The 20,148-nt window shown below is 45.8% G+C and overlaps 1 protein-coding gene across 1 annotated transcript; it reads right to left on the bottom strand.

Annotated features, from left to right (window-relative positions):
* Positions 1-14,898: 14,898 nt before the first annotated feature.
* On the bottom strand, positions 14,899-18,142 carry LOC143211153 (uncharacterized). Its single transcript, XM_076428617.1, has 3 exons — positions 16,171-18,142; positions 15,392-15,729; positions 14,899-14,997 (listed from the first exon to the last, which is right to left on the bottom strand). Exons 1-3 carry the CDS (start codon positions 18,140-18,142, stop codon positions 14,899-14,901), a joined length of 2,409 nt encoding a protein of 802 aa, XP_076284732.1.
* Positions 18,143-20,148: the final 2,006 nt, after the last annotated feature.

Here is a 20,148-nt window from a genome sequence, read left to right as displayed (position 1 = left end):
CCACACGAACTTTGAAAACGCATCTATAACAACGAAAATGTAGTGATATTTTTTCTTCGTCGACGGGAGCGGCCCTAAATGATCCACATGGAAAGTATCTAACGGTACTTCGCCTTTGTTTATCGCAAACAAAAATCCTTCCTGCCTACCTTGCTTTCTTTCTGCAAGTATACAATCAACGCAGTTCCTCAGTACTTTGTCTATTTTCTCCCTCATATTCCGAAACCAATAGTCCTTTTTCAACAATGCCTCGGTTTTTCCGGACGCGAAGTGACCGTTTTCATGGGCGCGTTTTATTATTTGGGTCCGCATTGACTTTGGCACTAAAAGGCGTATGTCCCCTCCGATTTCTTTGAATAAGATGCCACCCCTTATCGTAAAACCCTCGGCCTGTCCTGACTCTACCAATTCAAACATTTTTTGGATACCTGGATCCTTCTGTTGTGCTTTTCTTAGCCTGGTAAGTATGCTGTTTTCGCTCTCGCCCACCAGCATGCACGATGGAAGCGGGTTTCGGCTCAAGGCATCCACATGCATAAGGTTTTTACCTGAACGATGTTCTATGGTATACTGAAACTCCTCCAGTAACAATGCCCATCGCGCGACACGGACGCACAGATCCTTCTTTCGCATTGTTAAGGCGAACGCTCGGCAATCGGTAATTATTTTAAAAGGTATCCCGAACAGGTAGACGCGGAATTTGTTTAGGGATTTTATGATTGCCAGAACTTCCAACTCGTAACTCGCATAACGCTCTTCCGCTGGAGTTGTTTTTCCGCTCGCAAAATATATTGGGTGTAACCTACCATCGCAATCATTTTTTTGAAATAATATTGCTCCATATCCTATTTTAGATGCGTCCGTATGCAATTCCGTTTCTGCGCCGATTTTATATAATTTCAATACCGGTTTACTAGCTAAGGTGATTTTTAACTCCTCGAACGCATGCTCCTCTTCACTACCGAATTGGAATTTCGCATTTGATTTTAATAGGTTGGAAAGTAGTCGCGCTATCAGTGAGTAATGCGGTATGAATTTTCTAAAATAGCCCGTAAGTCCTAGAAAACTCTGAATTTGCTTAAAATTCCTTGGTTTCGGGAATCGCGCCACTGCTTCGGTTTTATGTTCCGAAGGACGAACCGTACCGTCCTTTACAATATGACCTAGGTACTCTACCTGAGATTGTAAGAATTTGCATTTGTCCCAGTTAATTAATAGTCCTGCCTCGCTCGCAATATCCAACACGATTTTTAAATTGTTTAATCCACTCTCGTAGTCTATGGATGGAACAATTATATCGTCTATATAGATTAATACTACTTTCTTCGCAATTAATTCCTTAAATACCGAGTTAATAAATCTTTGAAACACCGATGGCGAGTTACAAAGGCCGAATGGGACCTTCAAGAACTCGTACTGCCCGTCGGGCACAATGAAGGACGTGTATTTACGACTATCCCTATTCACTTTGACGTGGAAAAACCCGTTTTTAAGGTCGAGTGTACTATATACTTTTGCGCTTTGTAGTAGGTCCAATTGATCTTCTATGAGGGGAAGCGGGTATCGGTCCTTAACCATTTTTCTATTTAACAGACGGTAATCGACGCAAAGTCTCGTAGCCCCATTCTTTTTTTTTACTAACACTACCGGGCTAGCGTACTCAGAAAGCGAATGTTGAACGATTCCATCGCGTAACCATTCATTTATCTGCGCATTAACGGTATCCCTTTCCGACGGAGCTAGTCTTCTCGCGCGTTGGAATACTGGCTCATCATCTTTCAATATGATCGTCATTTTTATATCGGTCTCGCGCGTCGCAATAGGATCATAAGTATCGATCATTTCAGTTAAAGTTTGTCTACGTTTAGCGTCTGCGATGTAAGAAATATCTACCCCATTAACCTCGTGCTCTAAGTTAATATCGGAAATGTGTGGAATGTTACTCTTTTCTATTTTGCGAACAATTATCTCCCCTTGTTTAACGGTCAATTCTACCGCGTCTAAAAAGTCCGTTCCCATCAGGAATCCGTGGGCCATTAACCGATCCGGTATTACGCGAATTATTATCGGGTAGGTATCCCCGTCTATTCGCGCTTCGGTACTAAATTCGCCGACCGCTTTATTCGTGTTCGAGCCTATGCCGCGAAAATAAACGTCGCTATCCCTCAACGCAGGTACCCTAGGTTTAAGCTTATTATATTGATCGTACCGCATTAAACATAAATCGCTGCCTGTGTCGATCAAGGCACTTACCTCACGCTCGCAAATAAATACGCTTTTATAATACTTATTTCGCGGTATCTGTCGCACGGCCAGGCTTTCTTCGGTTGCCGGTGTTTTCTTTGTCGGACAGTTTGCCGCAACGTGCCCAAATTCTCTGCACTCGAAACACTTTGACCCTTTGCTTCTCAATGGACAATCGTAGAAATAATGATCGCGACCTCCGCAATTGTAACACCTTCCTGGCGCTGTATCCCGCGCTGCTTGTCGCTGGTATTGTTCGTTACGTCGCTGCATCCCATCGTCCCGTCGCTGTACCACGTGAGCCCGTCGTTGACCGTCGTCGTCGCGTCGCTGAATCCCGTCATCTCGCCGTCGGGGCGCGTTGTCTTGTCGTTGGATCTCATCCCATCGGCGGGGTCCAGATACCGCTCTCCACGCTGCTGCACCTCCACGTTGCACCCCACTGTCGGGCCGCTGCGTTCCAATTTCGGCGCGTTGTATTCCAGTATTTCTTCGCCAATTCTGCTCTGGTACATCCACATTGTACCTCGTACCTCTGTATGTATTAGGGGGCAAAACCACTCCCTTAAACGCCTCCAATAGCGACGCCTGCGATTTAAACTTCTGCAGTTTCGCATGATTTCTCAGCGGGTGATCCGGTATTCCGTCGATTAAGTATTCGATGAATTCTTCCTCATCAATTCGAATGCGGTTTGCCAGAATTATTTTCCGGTGGAAATATTCCGCAAACGTCTCCTCCTTTTTCCATATCCGATTCTCGAATTCCCTGCGTGCCGCTATTCGGTTCTGCCTGTCACCGAAAATGTCCTTCAGTGCCTTCACAAGGTCGTCAGCAGTCATTCCGACGTGCTCTGGCTTCGAATGAAACCATTCAAGAGCCTGATTTTTCAGCCGTGATACCGCTAATAATTTTGTTGTGTTGTCGTCTAGGCCGTACGTTGCTCGTAGTAGTGTCAACTGTCTCTCCCAAGCGTCGAAAGTTTCGCCGTTTCCATCGAAATAGTTCAGCATCGCTTTCATTGCTTCGTTCACTATTACCGGACCATGCCGACCTGGATACATTGCTGCATTTCGTGATGTGGATGGTTCCTCAATGTTCAGTCTCTGCATTTCGCGGATCATCTCTACCTCTCGTTTCAGCAACTGTATCTCGCGCTCCGCAAGCAGTGCCCCGCGCTCCGCAAGTTCTTTCTCTTTCTTAAGAACTTCCATTTCTTTGATGTCTCTTGCTGGTGACCCCGGATCATCCTTCGCGATATCGTTGTTATATTCGTCTATCCACGAGCCTGACGGATCGTCCTCCATAAGCCTGTTAATTAACTCTTGTTTTACACCGATCGTGCTCAAGCCTCTCGCTTTCAAAATGTCTTTCAATTGCGTCACTTTGAATTCACTTGGCGCGGTATTCATCGCGTTACGTGCACTGTACACTTGATTTCACGACTTTGCACTTCGCAGGTTTTTACGCTCCGCAGTTTTTTTTTTTTTTAAATAGTCCACACGATTGTTCAGTTCTTATATGTATATCTCACTTTTACACTTGCACTACTTGATTTCACTGCTCACTCAATCCCGGACGAGCCCCCAAATGATTGTGGGAATTGGAAGGTTTTGGTGGAAATCAGGTTCGCGTGTAAGGTAACGTAAAAGGAAATATACTTTATTTAAGAACAAACGATACTAAAAAAAAGAAGAAGTCCACTCGGTACTACGCTGTTCTACGCTGTGCTATTCGATCTACTCGCTCTGACTTCCAGAACCACTCTGCCTATTTTCCCTTCGTCAAGGGCTCTCGTCGCCAGTCGTTCTTTTACTTCTCCCCCGCGATCTATACCTGAGTAATAAACGTAACGGTTTTTCCGCGAAGGTTTGGAACTGTTTGGGACACGGTTCTGCAGGCCATCGCCGCTCGCCTGCAAACCATCTGTGTCCCAAATGGTCAGGATACAGAATACTTAAAGCTAGACGCTCTTAGACCTAATGTTAATTTATTCGAACCCCACATATATAACAAGAATAACAAGGGTCCTAAAACTGACCCTTGAGGGACACCTAAATCTACATTGACGGAAGTTGACAGAAACCCATTAAATTTTACCCTCTGAGATCTATCTTGCAAGTAACTTTTGAACCATTGTAATACTGCCCCTTTTATCCCATACCATTCTAGTTTTTTAATCAGGATATTTCTGTCCACTACTTCGAATGCTCTTCTTAGGTCTAAGAAAACCACTCCTATCATTTTTCCGTCCCCTATTATTTTTTTCCATTCCGAAACTACCCACTGTAGTGCAGTTTCGCATGAATGTTTTGCCCTAAAACCCGATTGACATTCTCTAAGCAATTTATTATTTTCTAAGTATTCAACTAATTGTCTCTGAACTATTATTTCCAATATTTTCTCATATACTGGTAATTTATTTATCGGTCTGAATTCTTCAATTTTATTCGTTTCTCGAAATTTAGGTATCGGAACTACTATCGCTTCTTTCCATTCATTCGGGAACATTCCTTCTTCGAGTGACTTATTCATTATATAACATATTTTCTCTGCTGCTGCTTCTACTACATGTTTCATTATCTCCACAGTTATACCTTCTTCTGTACCTGCCTTATTTTCTAACTTTCGGACTAGTTTACATAGTTGCTCTTTTTCAATTTGTGTAAATACTTCTAGAACACACTCGGTGTATTTTCTATTGCCTATACAGTCTTCCCTAATATTTGTATATGTTAGTGCCCTAACACTTTCAACAAAATAACAATTAAATTTATCAGCCATTTCCTCTACATTACTGATTATTCTATTTTCACTTTGTATCTCTTTATACTCTTTATCATTTACTTTACCTTTCAACATTTCTTTTAATACCCTCCACATTTGTTTCGAATCCTTTTTATTTCTATTAAGTTTTTCTTCTACATAGCCTCTCTTCGCTTTCCTACAGATATCCACGGTTTTATTCCTCAGCTGCCGAAATACTTCCCAGTTATACTCATTTTTACTTATACGAGCTACCTTATGTGCTTCATCTCTTTCCTTTATCAGTTGATATATGTACTCACAAAACCATTGTTTTCCCTGCCATTTCTGTTTTATTAGAGCTGATTTTTGTGGCGCAACTAAGTCAAGACAATTGATTATCTTTTTAACCGCCGAATTAGCTACTATGTTTATATTGTCTCCTTCAATAGCATTCAAACATGTGCTTATCATTCTTTTGAATTTATCTATGTCCATTCGCTTATAATCTCTGTATGTAATAATTTTGTTCTTATTTGCTACCAGCTTTACATTCCAGTACACCACTATTGCCAAATGATCCGTTATCTTGGGTTCATGCCATACTTCAACTTCCATCTCAATATTAGAAAAAACTAAGTCAATTATTGTTTCCGAGTTTATTACAATTCTGGTTGCTTCTCTTACTAGTTGCTTTAACCCTATAGAATTCATTACTCTAGTTAATTTATTTTTAATATAATTATCTACTTTCATATCTATATTAAGGTCGCCCATTATTATAACATTATCTTTCTGCATATTTCTGATACAGTTTTCCTCAAGGAATTCAATGAAACTAGCATCTTTACCATTTGGCGAGTGATATACTACCATAATTATTCCTACATAGTTTTTATCTTTAATTTTTACTGTTATTGTCCACCAATTTTTATCGCACGTTTCTATCGCTATTATGTCAAATTTAATTCTTCTATCTATATATAGCAATACTCCACCCGTTCTACTAGATTCTGAGTCGCCTCGCACACATGCATATCCGCTAATGTATAATTCGTGATCCTCTATCTGCTGCGTTACATGAGTTTCCGTAAATCCAATTATACTCGGTTTATATTTCTTTACCAAAACATTCTCTATTTCGTCTTTATGCCACAAAAATCCCTGTGCATTTAAACAGATTACTCTGTTTTTGTCCCTGTTCATATTTCCTGATTGCTATATGTTATTACATTGGATTCTATCCCTTTGTTTTTCTATTTCTTTCTTAAAACACGGACAATTACTGTCATACGCCGAGTGATCCGACTTCAAGTTTTTAATTTTAAAGACCTTAATTTTTTCTTCACAATTAACACACTTTTTCGTCTCACTTTTACATTCTTTCGTCGCATGTTGCTTTGCGCAATTTCCGCAGGTTTCTGTTCTCTTACAATCTTTAGCGAAGTGATAATACCCACAACACTTAAAACACCTTAACATCCCTACATAATCATGTACTTTACATATGTTCCACCCTATTTTTAATTTTTCTAACTGCTGAAATTTCTCTCTGGTCCCAGCATTCACCTCCGCTATCACAGTCATCTTTTTCGGATTATCCTTTGCCGCCTTATATACTATCTTCCCCTCGATGGCGTTTTTCTCCAGTCCATTTTGGTCCACTATTTTTTCCCAAAAATTTTGTTCGTTTTCACAATCTTCTTTGTCAACATCGAATATCTTCATCTTCAGTTTCCTCTTCTTTGGTGCTTGTACTACATATTTTTCTCCCAAGTCTTTTACTACTTCATGCTTCAATTTTTCAGCTTGGGACTTATTTTCACATCCCACTACAATTGCTCCTTTAGTCACTTTCTTCATTTTAGTGATACCCACTCCTAATTTCGAGATATCAATTTTTTTAATATCTTTTTTGGTATTTTCACTTGAATTATTTTCTTCTCCATCCTTAGGTTTAATAATTAACACCGATTCTTGATTCTTTTTTACAGCTCCGCTGTAGTTCCTTTCTATTTGTCCTGATCCCTTTCCTGGCAATGGTATAATGCTTAATATTTTTTGCATCTCGACTTTCACTGCTTCACCTATTAGTGCTTCCAATTCATATGATTCACAATACTGTATTTCTTCTCTTACTCTATTCATTTCTTCGTTGATAACTTCCGTTATAGCCTTCCTGAGTACTTTCTTCCCTATCATTTCGTCCTTAATTTCCTGTATCATCTTGTACATATTATCAATCTTTGAATCCTTTATGCTTGTTGATGTTGATGTTGATGCGCTCCGCTCCCGTTGTTTTTTTCCATCTTCATGAGCCGACATTTTTCGGTCCCTGCTACTTTCACCCGACATTTTACTGTCACTTTTCACCACATATTTTTCTATTTTTCCACCACAATGTATAAGTTCATTATCCTTATTGTAAACTTTGTGTAGCTTAACACAACCCGGATGAAAATACTTGTCACATTGCACACAATAGTGCGCCTCCGTTTTAACTTCTTTATTGCATTGTCTACATACAGGTGCTTTATCCATCACTCCCTAACTTACCGGCACCGCCGAGTATCTTTCGAACTGTTTACAATTTATGACACCTGTTCGTGTCGCCTCATGCAAACACAAAAATACTGACTCATCCTGTCAGCATGCCATGATGATCTATGGCCGCTTGGCCGTATCACACCTTCACTTTAAACTAATTTATAACTTGTCTATTAGTTCCTCACGTTAGATAACACTTCCACATTCGTTATAGCGCACTCACAATCGTCCAGCGTATTTGTCTAAATCACCGGAGAGCTTTTTACCACTCAAACTCTCATTCTCGACAGAGCACGACGTTACACGTGTTTACTCGCTGAGAGAGAGAGAGAGAGAGAGAGAGGGGGAGAGAGGGGGAGGAAGAGGGGGAGAGGGAGAGGGGGAGAGGGAGAGGGGGAGGGGGAGGGGGAGAGGGAGAGGAAGAGGGGGAGAGGGAGAGGGGGAGGGGGAGAGGGAGAGGGAGAGGGAGAGGGAGAGGGAGAGAGGGAGAGGGAGAGGGAGGGAGAGAGATCATACCTTCCCTCAAAAACTTCTTAGATTCACTTAAACCTACCATCTCAAGAACTAAACCGACTCCCAATCAACCAGGTACTCAGGGAGTCTAGTATGTAGATTGATCCGGTCTCCAACTCAACTCCTGGGAAAAATCATGTATCTTTTGGACTTTATACATCATGGATGAAGAGATCGTATCGCAGTGGTAGTTACGATTCTCCATCCGGAACGGCTATTATCGTTGGGTACTATACGCGAAAAACATTGTTCGTAGGCATACATAATAAATATAGTGTTATCTGCGCAAGAGCAGCAAATATTAATACGACACCAAAAGAACATGTATGTTATAAGAACGAGGGAGCCAATCAGAGCTCCACCAGTATGGAAAATGACATCATCCTCGAAGGCTTCCGATGTAGTGTACAAATGCATGGGTTAATATATAATAAATGCATTGGCAATGGTGATAGTAATGTTTTGAAAAAATTGACGGATATCCCACCATACCCGGACATTGTAAGTAATTATGGTGGTCGTAAATACTCAAAAGTGAAAGAGGTCGTCAGAAACAGCGTAATGAAAATTCCAAACGCTGTTACGAAGGCTGCTACGTTTCGCCGAGAGAGTAAAGTAGGATCGAAAGACAAAATTGCTGGTTTAATTAGAGATTTAGACGATATGCCCAGCCATGTATTTGGGGAACATCAAGATTGCGCTCCGTATTTTTGTAATGGAGTTCCAAAAGAAAACGAGGCAAATCTTGTCCCCACATTAAAAGCGACAGGGATATATGGAAAATTAGAATATGCAATACAACGCATGAAACAAAATGCGTAGAGTTTGTTCCACAATTATACTCGCAATTCTGTTGAAAGTCGTAATGCCATTATTTGCAAGCTCATTGACGGACAACGTACGCATTTAGCGCAAAGAGGCTCCCTTACCAAACGCGTGTAAAAGCATCAGTCGTGTGAAGCAATAGTTTCGCACCGATAAGCAGTGCTTGTCACGTATTACATAAAGAGCCTCCAGCACGTGCAACCGTGCTGGAAAAAAGAAATATTGCCGGACAGGCAAAACGGCACGAACGTTTGCGCGTAGCAAAAGAATGGGGTCTCGCTGTTCGTAAATCGAAATATTCTGGCAAGAGTCGTGGACCTGATAAAGATTATGGTCCAAACGCGGAAAAGCCGGATATTCGTCCCGAAGTTTACAAACAGTACCCTTGCGATCCGCCTAGGCACACGTACACGCTGCCCGAGCGTGTTTGTTTGCGAGTGCGCCGCGGTGCAGCTAGTCAAGCCGGCGTGCACAGCCTCCTGGGCAGACATCATGCTGCCGAATGTTACTATTTCTCGAAAACGTAAAAGTAGGCCACCTTGGGAAGCTTCCGCGGTAGATTGATCTTTTGCCTAGCGATTGTGACTACGGAGAAGCCCCAACTTTGTATTAGCGAAACGGGATTAAAGCTGCCCGGATCCTTGCAATCCTCGTGTACGTATATGTGGCTAGCGGTGTGTGAGTGTGCCACCATACTCTCGCTCGAGCAGTTTTTCCACCCTTAAATAAAAAAAAATCTAAAGCACGAGATATTTGAGCGTTCAGAAACGCAGTTTCACGACCGAAGTCACTGGGTAACAGTGCGATTTTGCGATGTCCTCTCGCATGGATGCTTGAGCACTCCAGGGTTTGCGCAAGAGCAAAGATAAAATAAACAGAAGTCGAAATCGGGTAAAACTCGATTAATTCTATATACAGACGGTGTCTCATGACGCGGCGGCGGTGTTTCCCGACGCGGCGGTAGCGGCAGGAGATCATCGTTTGAACTACGGTTACAAAAAAGCCAACAGTCAGCGTGGCGATATTTTACGGAGTACGCACTGCCAGTGTACTTAATTCTACGCAGCTTATTCTAACGGTAAGGGGCCGTCGGTTTTGGTGGTCCCGCGCTGGGGGATCGCGGAACGGAAACGCGGAAATGAAAACGGTACGCGACACGAAACTCGGGTCGAGCAGCGGTACGGAGAGCGGTACGCCGATGCAACACGCGAACGTGGTACGGGACAACGGCGGTAAGGTTCGACACGATTACTACAAAACAAACTGCGGCGACCAGTGTTGGGATTTTGCACGGTTTTCACGCTCATGCGCGACGATTTTTGGCGTCAGTAAGGTGAAAGTGTGGCTAAATTAGGGTACCTTGTTTAAGGTTCGATTTTGAAATATGAATGTATAACATGTGTGTGTTGTAATAAATTTTAATATGTATGCACACATATCACATATAATATATCAGGTCGTTAAGCATGAAACTTGCCAAAGGTCAAGAAGTTCGCGTTTTCTTTGTCAAGTTTCATACTTAACGACTGATATGAACTTCTGAAATTTTCCGGTACTTTCCTGCCAGTAATAGTCGTAATAGTTCCTCACCACTTTTCCCACAAACTTAGGACGTAGGTACATCCCTGGATTTGGTCACACATGCGTGTGAAAACTGCGCAAAATTCCAACACTGGCGGCGATGCAGTTCGGCGCGATTATGACAAGACCCACTGGAATAAGCGAAGAGGGGTCGCGGAACGGTACTGAGATGCGGTGCGGGATTACGGAACAGAGGCGCGGTACTGGATCTGATACTAGACCACAGTGCAGACGTCGTTACGGGGGCGGACGGTCCAGTGTGCAGGGCGGCCCAAGACACACGGCTAATCGAAGCGGGGGTGTCGTAACCAGGGTTACCATATTCTAGTCTCGCCAGGCCCCTTACCCTTCCGCCCCACTCTTCCCACTAACACTGACGCGCACCACGTGGAGCAAGCTAAGTTAGCGGTACGCGTCGGAGTTAGTGGGAAGAGTGGAGCGGACTCAGCAGACAAGCTGGACGAGGGGCGGAAGGATAAGAAGCCTGGCGATACTAGAATATGGCAACCCCAGTCGTAACCCTCTTACGGAAGCGCCCGAGAGACGGGTTACGAATTCACGCGCCCCAGAAACGCCCGGGGGATTCGATTTTGGGCTGAGAAGAACTGGCGAGAGTCGGAGCTCTGACAAGAGCTGCTCCAGGCGAATTCCGGTGAAATCGCGTTACAGCGCGTCATATATAAATCGAAAACGGAAGCAAGGATCATGGAGAGTGTGTTCCCCCCAGATCTGGAACCTTCTCGAAGATTCTCTACTACTCCCGAAGATATCTGAAGATCCATAGAATTTCCTGTTACAACTCTCATCAGACACCCTCCTGCAGCACCCTAGTGTTCAAGCTGTAAGTTAACATATATACTGCTTTCAAAGTCAAGGCTGCTTCTCATTCATCGCAGCAATATCAAACTTCTCATGGCGAAACTATTAGTATGGTTCATAGAGCATAGCAAAGTTATTTGAAAATTTTCTTGCTAATAATAATTCAATATTAGCTAAGGCTAAACTGAGCCCTCACAGGATCAAATCTTATATATAATTACTACAAAAGTGTACAGAGCAATAAAGCTCTGGGAAACTTTTATGCAAAAATCTCCAGGTTAATAACACAGGACTCAACCTGTCTAAAAAAAAAAATCGCACTCGCTTAGACGCGGCTCGCGACGGATCATTGCCTCGTCGTATCCCTCTCTTTCTTCGGAAGAGAGACACCACGGGGAGGCTTGACCGATTATGCGATCGCGATTGTACGGCGCTCGGGACGGTGAGGGAGGATCGCGATCCGATTTGCGCGCAGATGGCGTGGTTGCCCCTTACGTTAAGCCATGGTTGGCGGCTCGGTATATGGTCGCTATCGGCCTGGCATTGGCCCCGCATCGTGGGCCAGGCCATCTTCGTTCCAGATATTGCTCTTGAAACTGCGGCGGACGAGCTGGTGGCGTTGTTAACCGTGGCTGTGTTGCCTGGCGTGGTCCTGGTGGCTGGGGGGGGGCTCTACGTGGACGTAGTCCCCGTACCTCCGATAGCCCTTCTCCAGTTGTTGAAGGAACGTTTCCATCTCGCCGGCTGCTACTTCCGATCAGTGACGGTAGGTAAGGCGCTTTTTTCGCGCATGCGCGACTATTCTAACCTCAGACGGCCTCAGTCATGTACGAAGATCGAGTACCTTGGCCACCTCGCTAATTTCGCATAATTTCATAATGTTATAGCTGGCGTCAAGACGAATCCAACGACCTACTTTTTTATGACCCTGAGCCCATAAATAATGCTGCAATATTTTATTCCCGTTTTTCGGCCCACTGTGTGACATGGTGTGACAGCGGCGCGGCGCGGCGCACAGTGGGTAAAATCGACGTTCTAGCTGTTCACGCCTATTTCACCATTATTTCAATACATAAAGACCACATTAAATAGGTCGTTGGATTCGTCTTGCCATCAGCTATAACATTATTGAATAAAAAATATATAGTTATAAATAAATAATGAAGGTGACCACAATTTTTGATTGAAAAAAAATTTTTTTGGAAATTTTTTGTGTTGATATTTGTAAAAGACTGTGTACTGATTACTTTTCGTAGGAAACATTTTTTTGTCACACCACCCGAAATGTCTGAAAACTCGTGTGAATAATGAATAATATTTGAAAACTGGGTGTTCACGCCTATTTCACCATTATTTCAATACATAAATAGGTCGTTGGATTCGTCTTGCCGTCAGCTATAACATTATTGAATAAAAAATATATAGTTATAAATAAATAATGAAGGTGACCACAATTTTTTATTGAAAAAAAATTTTTTTTGGAAATTTTTTGTATTGATATTTGTAAAAGACTGTGTTCGGCGTCGACCGACGGTCGGAGGCGCCTGACGCTGGAACCGCTCAGTAATGAGCGCGCGAGGACGGCAATGAAAAGGATCGTGAGAATGAGGGAGAGAGATTAGTTTCAGAGTGAGGTTCACACTGCACTTTATTGAAAAATGGAGAGATCAACAATCGCCGACGAATCGCAATTCGGAAATCTTGCTCGTGCGATATTTCTGCCTTTGAATCGCGACGGAAATCTTGTACAACTCCTTGATGAGGGTCGCCGCGAACGGAGATCTTCACCGCGTTCGGAGGAAAATCTTGACGCGGGCAGACGCACTGATCGCGACGCGAAAGAATAAGGCTCGAAGGCGACTCCAAAAGAACTTCGAAGTAAAGTTGCGAGATATAAAGCGCAGTGATTGTCGCAAACACACAGAATGTACAGAAAATAGATCGAGAAGCTTGATTCGGAGAACTGAGAATCGAACAGACGAGGCGCCGTCGAAGGAGGGCCTTTAAATATTCTCCGAAACGGCAGGCGGGGTCGCACGCGATTGGTTCCGGATCGATCGCATGATCCGGGAAGACGCAACGTTCGAGATTCAAACTATGGGATTTACCGGTGATGGGCGCTTACAAACAACTCGCGGCCGTGCGCAACGGTAACGAGCGATCGCTACGAAGATGGTGCTTGCCACTTTTAACTCCTGCTTCCCACAGTCCGCCAAAATGCGGAGCAGATGGGGGAATGAAGTGCCAAACGATTCCGTCACCGGCAGTTCGATTCTGAAAATCGGGATCTCGAAACGCGGCGCGATACGACATTGTCAACTCCTTATTTGCGCCGACGAATGTGGTTCCGTTATCGGAGTACATGCTTTCTGGTAATCCGCGACGGGAACAGAAACGGACATACGCATTGAGAAAGGCTGAGGTGGAATAGTCCGCGACCAATTCCAGATGCACGGCCTTGGTGGCCATACAGATAAATAGCGCGATATAAGCTTTTCGGGATGTTATCCCACGACCAGCGGAGGCACGGATGTGGACGGGCCCGGCGTAATCCAGCCCGCAATGCGAAAAGGGTTTTTTCGGCGGGGAAACTCTCGGGGCAGGAAGGTCTCCCATGATCTGAGTCGGGAGGGAGGCCCTTTCTCGGACGCACCTGACACAAGCGTGAATGACGGCCTTTACCTGACTCCGACCTCGCAGAAGCCAGTACTCTTGACGAAGAATATGGAGGGTGAGCTGCAAACCGGCATGCAAAGCTCGTGTGTGAGCTTGCTCAATGATAAGGCGAACCAGCGGATGGGGAGGTAACAGAACGGGATGCTTCGATTGCACTGGAAGAGGGGCGTTGCGAAGACGACCTCCGACGCGAAGCAGTCCGTCTTTGTCGAGAAACGGGTTGAGAGATTCAAGAGAGTCTCCGCGAGGTAGTGGTTGACCACTGGAGAGAGAGGCGATGGTGTCACCAAAGTGGACGGTTTGAATGCGTCGCAACCAAAAGATTTTGGCAGCGGTGCATTCGGAGGCGGTTAAGGCGCGTCCTTGAGCAGAATTTGAATTGTAACGGCGACAGCGACGGGAATTACCGACGAAACGGTTGATATAAGCCGTTACTCAGATGAGTTTGGGCCAATTTGAGAAGCGGAATTCTAAATCCCAATCGGGAGAGGGAACCACGCTGTGAAGCACGACATTTAACTCGGACGAATCTTCTACAGGAGGTGGTCGAAGTTGCTGAGGCCATTCCGTGGGATTGTGGCGAAGCCAAGAGGGGCCATGCCACCAAAGACGAGAATTTATTAATTCATCGCTTAGAAGTCCGCGCGACGCGCAGTCAGCGGGATTGTCCGCTGTCGGAATATGATGCCATATAGCTTGAGGGAGACGAGATTGTGCATCTGCAACCCGGTTGGCGACGAACGTTTTCCATTTGGAGGGGTGAGACTGCAACCACGCTAGTGCCACTGTCGAATCAGTCCAACAGTAGCATGGAACATCGAGCAGGTCAAGGGATGATGCAACAAAGTTCATCAGACGAGTCAGAAGGACGGCAGCTTGCAATTCAAGCCGAGGGATGGTCAGAGGTGTCAATGGGGCGACCTTTGACTTGCCAGCAAGCAGAGAGACATTTATGTGTCCGTCGACGGTGGTACAGCGGACGAAAACGACGGCGGCGTAGGCAACCGTCGAAGCGTCTGCGAAACCGTGGAGTTCGATCTGTGAGACATCTGGAACCGACCCGATCCACCGTGCTATTTGGAGTCCGTTTAAAAGAGGAAATTTTGAATAGATGGATTTCCATTGTTCATAGGACTGAGTCGGGATGGGGTCGTCCCATCCGAGACGAAGGCGCCACAATCCTTGAATGAGAATTTTCACTCTAATGATAGCGGGGGTAACCCAACCGAGAGGGTCGTACAGTCTCGCGATGGTCGAGAGAATAGCGCGTTTCGTTGACGGTATCGGCTCGGATAGATTCACGTTAAATTGAAATGAATCACGAGAAGGGTTCCAGCTTATCCCGAGGATTTTGACTCGATCGTCGGGAGCAAGAGTTTTGGAGCAGGCTAGTCCATGATCTTCCTGATCGATGTCGGAAAGAAATTCGACCGAATTACTGGCCCATTTTCGCAATTTCATTTGACCGCATTGGAGCAGATGGACTAATTGATCACGGGACTGACGAATAGCCGATAGATCGTTGCCGCCGTAAAGGACATCGTCGACATAAATATGAGACTGAAGCACGGGAACTGCGAGCGGGAACCGTTTTCCTTCATCCTTAAGGAGTTGTTGCAGAACGCGGAGAGCTAAAAATGGAGCACAGGTCATGCCATACGTCACGGTCAGTAATTGGAATGCCTGTGCATCCTCGGAGAGGGATGATTTCCAGAGAATACGCTGATAGTCAACGTCGCGTTCGTCAACAAGAATCTGGCGGTACATTTTGGCAATGTCCGCTGTATAAACGAATCGGAATGTTCGCCATCGAAGTATGATGGCAGAGAGATCAAGCTGTAATTTGCGACCGGAAAAAAGGTGGTCATTTAGAGTGGAATCGTTTGAAGTGACGCTGGATGCGTTAAAATCAACACGGAGATGTGTGGTTACGCTGTCAGCGCGCAGCACTGGATGGTGCCGAATGTAAACACACTGAACAGGCGAGGACGAAACGGGCGCAGGACGCATGTGTCCGAGAGACTCATATTCTCTTAGAAACTCTTTATATTCCACTGCCAGGGATGGTTGGAGCAGAAATTTCCGATGGATGGACTGCAGGACTTTGTCTGCAGCACCACGAGAATGGCCAATATCAATTGGAGGGCCCGTACGGAACGGGAGACGGACTATGTACCGCCCATCGGAAGCTCGCGATGTGTGCTTTTGAAAATGCTGCTCACACTGTTCGTCCTCCTTGGTAAGGAGGGACTGCGAGGGGACTTCCTCAATCTCCCAGAAACGGCGCAGCTCGCTCGATAGTGTGTCGTCTTGGACACAGTGATGCATCGCAATGCTTGAGCCGGCACAAGGTCGTGGGCCGTCAGGCGACAGAGAAGAGAAAGGGCCAGAGATGACCCAACCAAAAATTGTGTTCTGGGCAATAGGTTGCCCGCTTGAGCCTTTCCGTAGACCGTCTAAAATTATTTCAGAATAGACGTCTGCGCCGAGGAGGACATGAATCGCGACCGAATTTGACGGATCAGCATCGGCCCAATTGAGATCGGATAAATGATCGAGAGTTCGACTGTCATGAATGCGCTTCGGCATGTATGTCGAGAGAGATTCTAGAACGAGCGCGGTGGTCGAAACCGAAGGGCTCGTGGAATTGCGAGAAGCGATCTGGAGGCGCACGGCGTGGCGCAACGTACCAACATGGACCCCGCCGACGGCAGATATGGTAGTCGAAACGCGAGTGCGTTTCGCACGTAAGAGGTGCACCATGGCCTCGGTTATGAAACTAGCTTCAGAGCCTTGATCAATCAAGGCTCGGACTGTGATGCAGCGACCTGACGGAACTCGGAGTTGCACCCATGCGGTGGCCAAGAGAATACCTGAGGTCGAGGCCGCGAGGGTGGAAGCGAAATGAGAGTTGACCTCGGTCGGCATCGAGGTGGCTGTAGATGATTCCGGAGGTGACGATGATGCGGAAGACGTTTCTAAATGCAGCAACGAGTGATGACGTTTTTGACAGAATCGACAAGAGTATTTGCTGGGACAGTTTCGGATAGAATGACTGTGACTTAAACAATTAAAGCAACGCGAAAACTTTTGAACAAGTTCGCGCCGACCGTTGGGGCTTTGAGCCGTGAATGTCGGGCAAGCGCTGAAACTGTGAGAAGCTTGACAGACGGGGCACGAAGGGCGCGAAGGGTTAAAGGGCCGTGAAGCGGTCGCAGCATGCACTCGCGATGAACTGGCGGCGGGATGACTTGAAGCTTTAGGACTCTGAGAGGTCGTGGTGTCGGAATCGAGCGCAAATTCCTCCAAACCGCGAGCACGTGAATCAAGAAATTTCGAAAACGTCTTGAACGACGGCGGCGTTACGTCGTCGCCAAGTTTGAGTTTCCACGCCTTCCGCGTCGAAGAGCCCAACTTTTGTGACACAATATGGACCAGGAAGTCATCCCAAAGATCCTCTGGTTTGCGCCCGAGCTTCTTTAGGGATTCGACGGTGACGCAGACACGATCGCGGAGATGCTGGAGGTCCGTGGCCGATTCGGGAGAAAGCGCGGGAAGCGTGATTAACTGCGAAAGATGCGCGGTTATTATGCGCCTCGGATTATTAAACCGCGCCGTAAGCGTATCCCAAGCGATTTTAAAATTATCTTCCGTGATTGACAAAGTCGAAATACACTCAAGCGCGGGACCCTGCAGAACGGACACTAAGTGATGGAAACGCGTTACATCGTGAAGCGTAGAATTTTTAATGATTAACGCGGTGAATTTATCGCGGAACGCTTCCCAAATCTCGTACCGGCCGTCGAACTGCGGTACTTTGATCCGGGGAAGCTGCGTATCTGGAACTGACGGACACGCTTGTCCGTCGCCCGCGGACTTAGGCTGACTTACGGTGGCGGTGGTCAGCGCGTCGAGTTGATTGTTCATGAAGGCTAGCGCGTCCAAGTACACCTCCTCCGTAGCTGCAAATTGGTCGTCCTTGAAGTAAGGAAGCTTGGCTCGTTCCTCCGATTTGATAATGGTGAATAGTCGCGAATGACCGTTCTCGAACCTCCGCCACTGATCCTGAAGGTGGACAATCCTCGTCCGCAAGGTGGATTTGGTCCAGTTGTTCTTCCCTAGCTTTTTCAAGTTGGGGAGAGCACGTTCTATGATTTGCTGAATTTGAACGTGGGCTTCGAAGTTGTCTCCCATGATGTGAAACTCTTGTCCACTCCCTCACTTGCCTGTTCGTCACGATCCGGCTCGAAGGACCAAAATGTTCGGCGTCGACCGACGGTCGGAGGCGCCTGACGCTGGAACCGCTCAGTAATGAGCGCGCGAGGACGGCAATGAAAAGGATCGTGAGAATGAGGGAGAGAGATTAGTTTCAGAGTGAGGTTCACACTGCACTTTATTGAAAAATGGAGAGATCAACAATCGCCGACGAATCGCAATTCGGAAATCTTGCTCGTGCGATATTTCTGCCTTTGAATCGCGACGGAAATCTTGTACAACTCCTTGATGAGGGTCGCCGCGAACGGAGATCTTCACCGCGTTCGGAGGAAAATCTTGACGCGGGCAGACGCACTGATCGCGACGCGAAAGAATAAGGCTCGAAGGCGACTCCAAAAGAACTTCGAAGTAAAGTTGCGAGATATAAAGCGCAGTGATTGTCGCAAACACACAGAATGTACAGAAAATAGATCGAGAAGCTTGATTCGGAGAACTGAGAATCGAACAGACGAGGCGCCGTCGAAGGAGGGCCTTTAAATATTCTCCGAAACGGCAGGCGGGGTCGCACGCGATTGGTTCCGGATCGATCGCATGATCCGGGAAGACGCAACGTTCGAGATTCAAACTATGGGATTTACCGGTGATGGGCGCTTACAAACAACTCGCGGCCGTGCGCAACGGTAACGAGCGATCGCTACGCGACTCTAAACATTATGAAAAACAGCCAGAGCAAGTGTAGCTCGACGGTTGGCGTAACGGCCGGCAAATCCCATAATTCGAATCCCGAACAGACTGTGTACTGATTACTTTTTGTAGGAAACATTTTTTTGTCACACCACCGGAAATGTTTGAAAACTCGTGTGAATAATGAATAATTTGGCCACGATTTCGATCGAACTCACCACTGTGCGCGTGTCACGCGACGCTTTAAACTATCATAACTACGGTTCCCCGGGTCATCCCGGGTATAAATTTTGCACGATCTTTTAGAGGAGATCTTGCCGAAAATGTTCCACTTTGTCAGACCATGGGAATCCCCGGGAATGACAACTTTATCCCTTGTCAAAGGTGAAAAACTTCGACGATTTTCCTTAGTTGATTAAATATTTTTTTTCATAATAAATTATGAACAATGACGTTTAGTTTCTGGTGCGTTCTCAACATAGATATACATTCTTCATATAAAAAAGAATTGGTCGCTTAATCTTCAGTAGGTTTTTCAGGACATCATTATGAAGAAAAGGAATTTTTTCGGTGATAAATCGTATCTGAAAAAGTTTGATCTTTGAACGTTTATTGTAACGAGAGTTTTTAATAGCTTTAATTAATAGTATCGTTTTCGAATGTAATAGACATTTGAGAAACATTGTGCATTCGTTAAAAATCGATATGAGGACTTTGAGTTTTTAGCCCGTGAACAGCTAGAACGTCGATTTTACCCACTGTGCGGCGTAGGGTGCCGCCGAGGCCGCCACAGTTCCCCACAAACTTCGGACGTAGATACGGTCCTGACGAAACTCGCGCATGCGCGAAAAAAGCGCCTTACCTACCATCACTGCTTCCGATCGGCGTGTTATCCTGATCAGTACTGATCTGCAGGCGGGTGGCTGCTGCTCGTTCCTTCCTGCTGGTTTCAGCTGCTTCTGGTTGGTCGGAGCCACGAACGTGAATGTGCTTAGTATTTTTTATTTTTCCTCTTCCGTCGCGGAGGTCAAAGATGACCGGTGACACTCTGCGGTGTGCCGTAAACGGGCCGCGTACTTTTCGGAAGGTTTTGCATTCCGTTCCGCCTTTTTGTCGGACACTCGGTTCCCAGTTTCGTCGGTGCTTGTCGTACTGCTTCCGGCTGGTTCTGGAAGCTGCGGGCCGTGTTGCATCGAGGCAACTCTCGTGCTTCTCGTAGACGACGTAGACGGTGCTCCAAACTGTAATTGTTCAGGGACCAGACTAGTATTGTAGGCTCCCTGGCGGGATGTGCTCCCTCC

The sequence above is a fragment of the Lasioglossum baleicum genome, chromosome 1 (genome assembly GCF_051020765.1).
Source record: "Lasioglossum baleicum chromosome 1, iyLasBale1, whole genome shotgun sequence".
In the NCBI taxonomy this organism is placed as follows: domain Eukaryota; kingdom Metazoa; phylum Arthropoda; class Insecta; order Hymenoptera; family Halictidae; genus Lasioglossum; species Lasioglossum baleicum.
Note: the sequence above shows the minus strand (reverse complement) of the source record. Positions and strands in the feature narration are given on the sequence as shown.

What these genes read in the sequence shown, in the direction of transcription:
- LOC143211153 (XM_076428617.1), bottom strand. Translation starts at nt 18,142, where the DNA reads ATGGGAGACAACTTCGAAGCCCACGTTCAAATTCAGCAAATCATAGAA. An exon ending in TACCAAGGAGGACGAACAGT is followed by an intron (nt 15,730 to 16,170) that starts GTGAGCAGCATT and finishes TCGTTTATACAG; the next exon opens with CGGACATTGCCAAAATGTAC. An exon ending in AAATGAAATTGCGAAAATGG is followed by an intron (nt 14,998 to 15,391) that starts GCCAGTAATTCG and finishes GGTCGGTTCCAG; the next exon opens with ATGTCTCACAGATCGAACTC.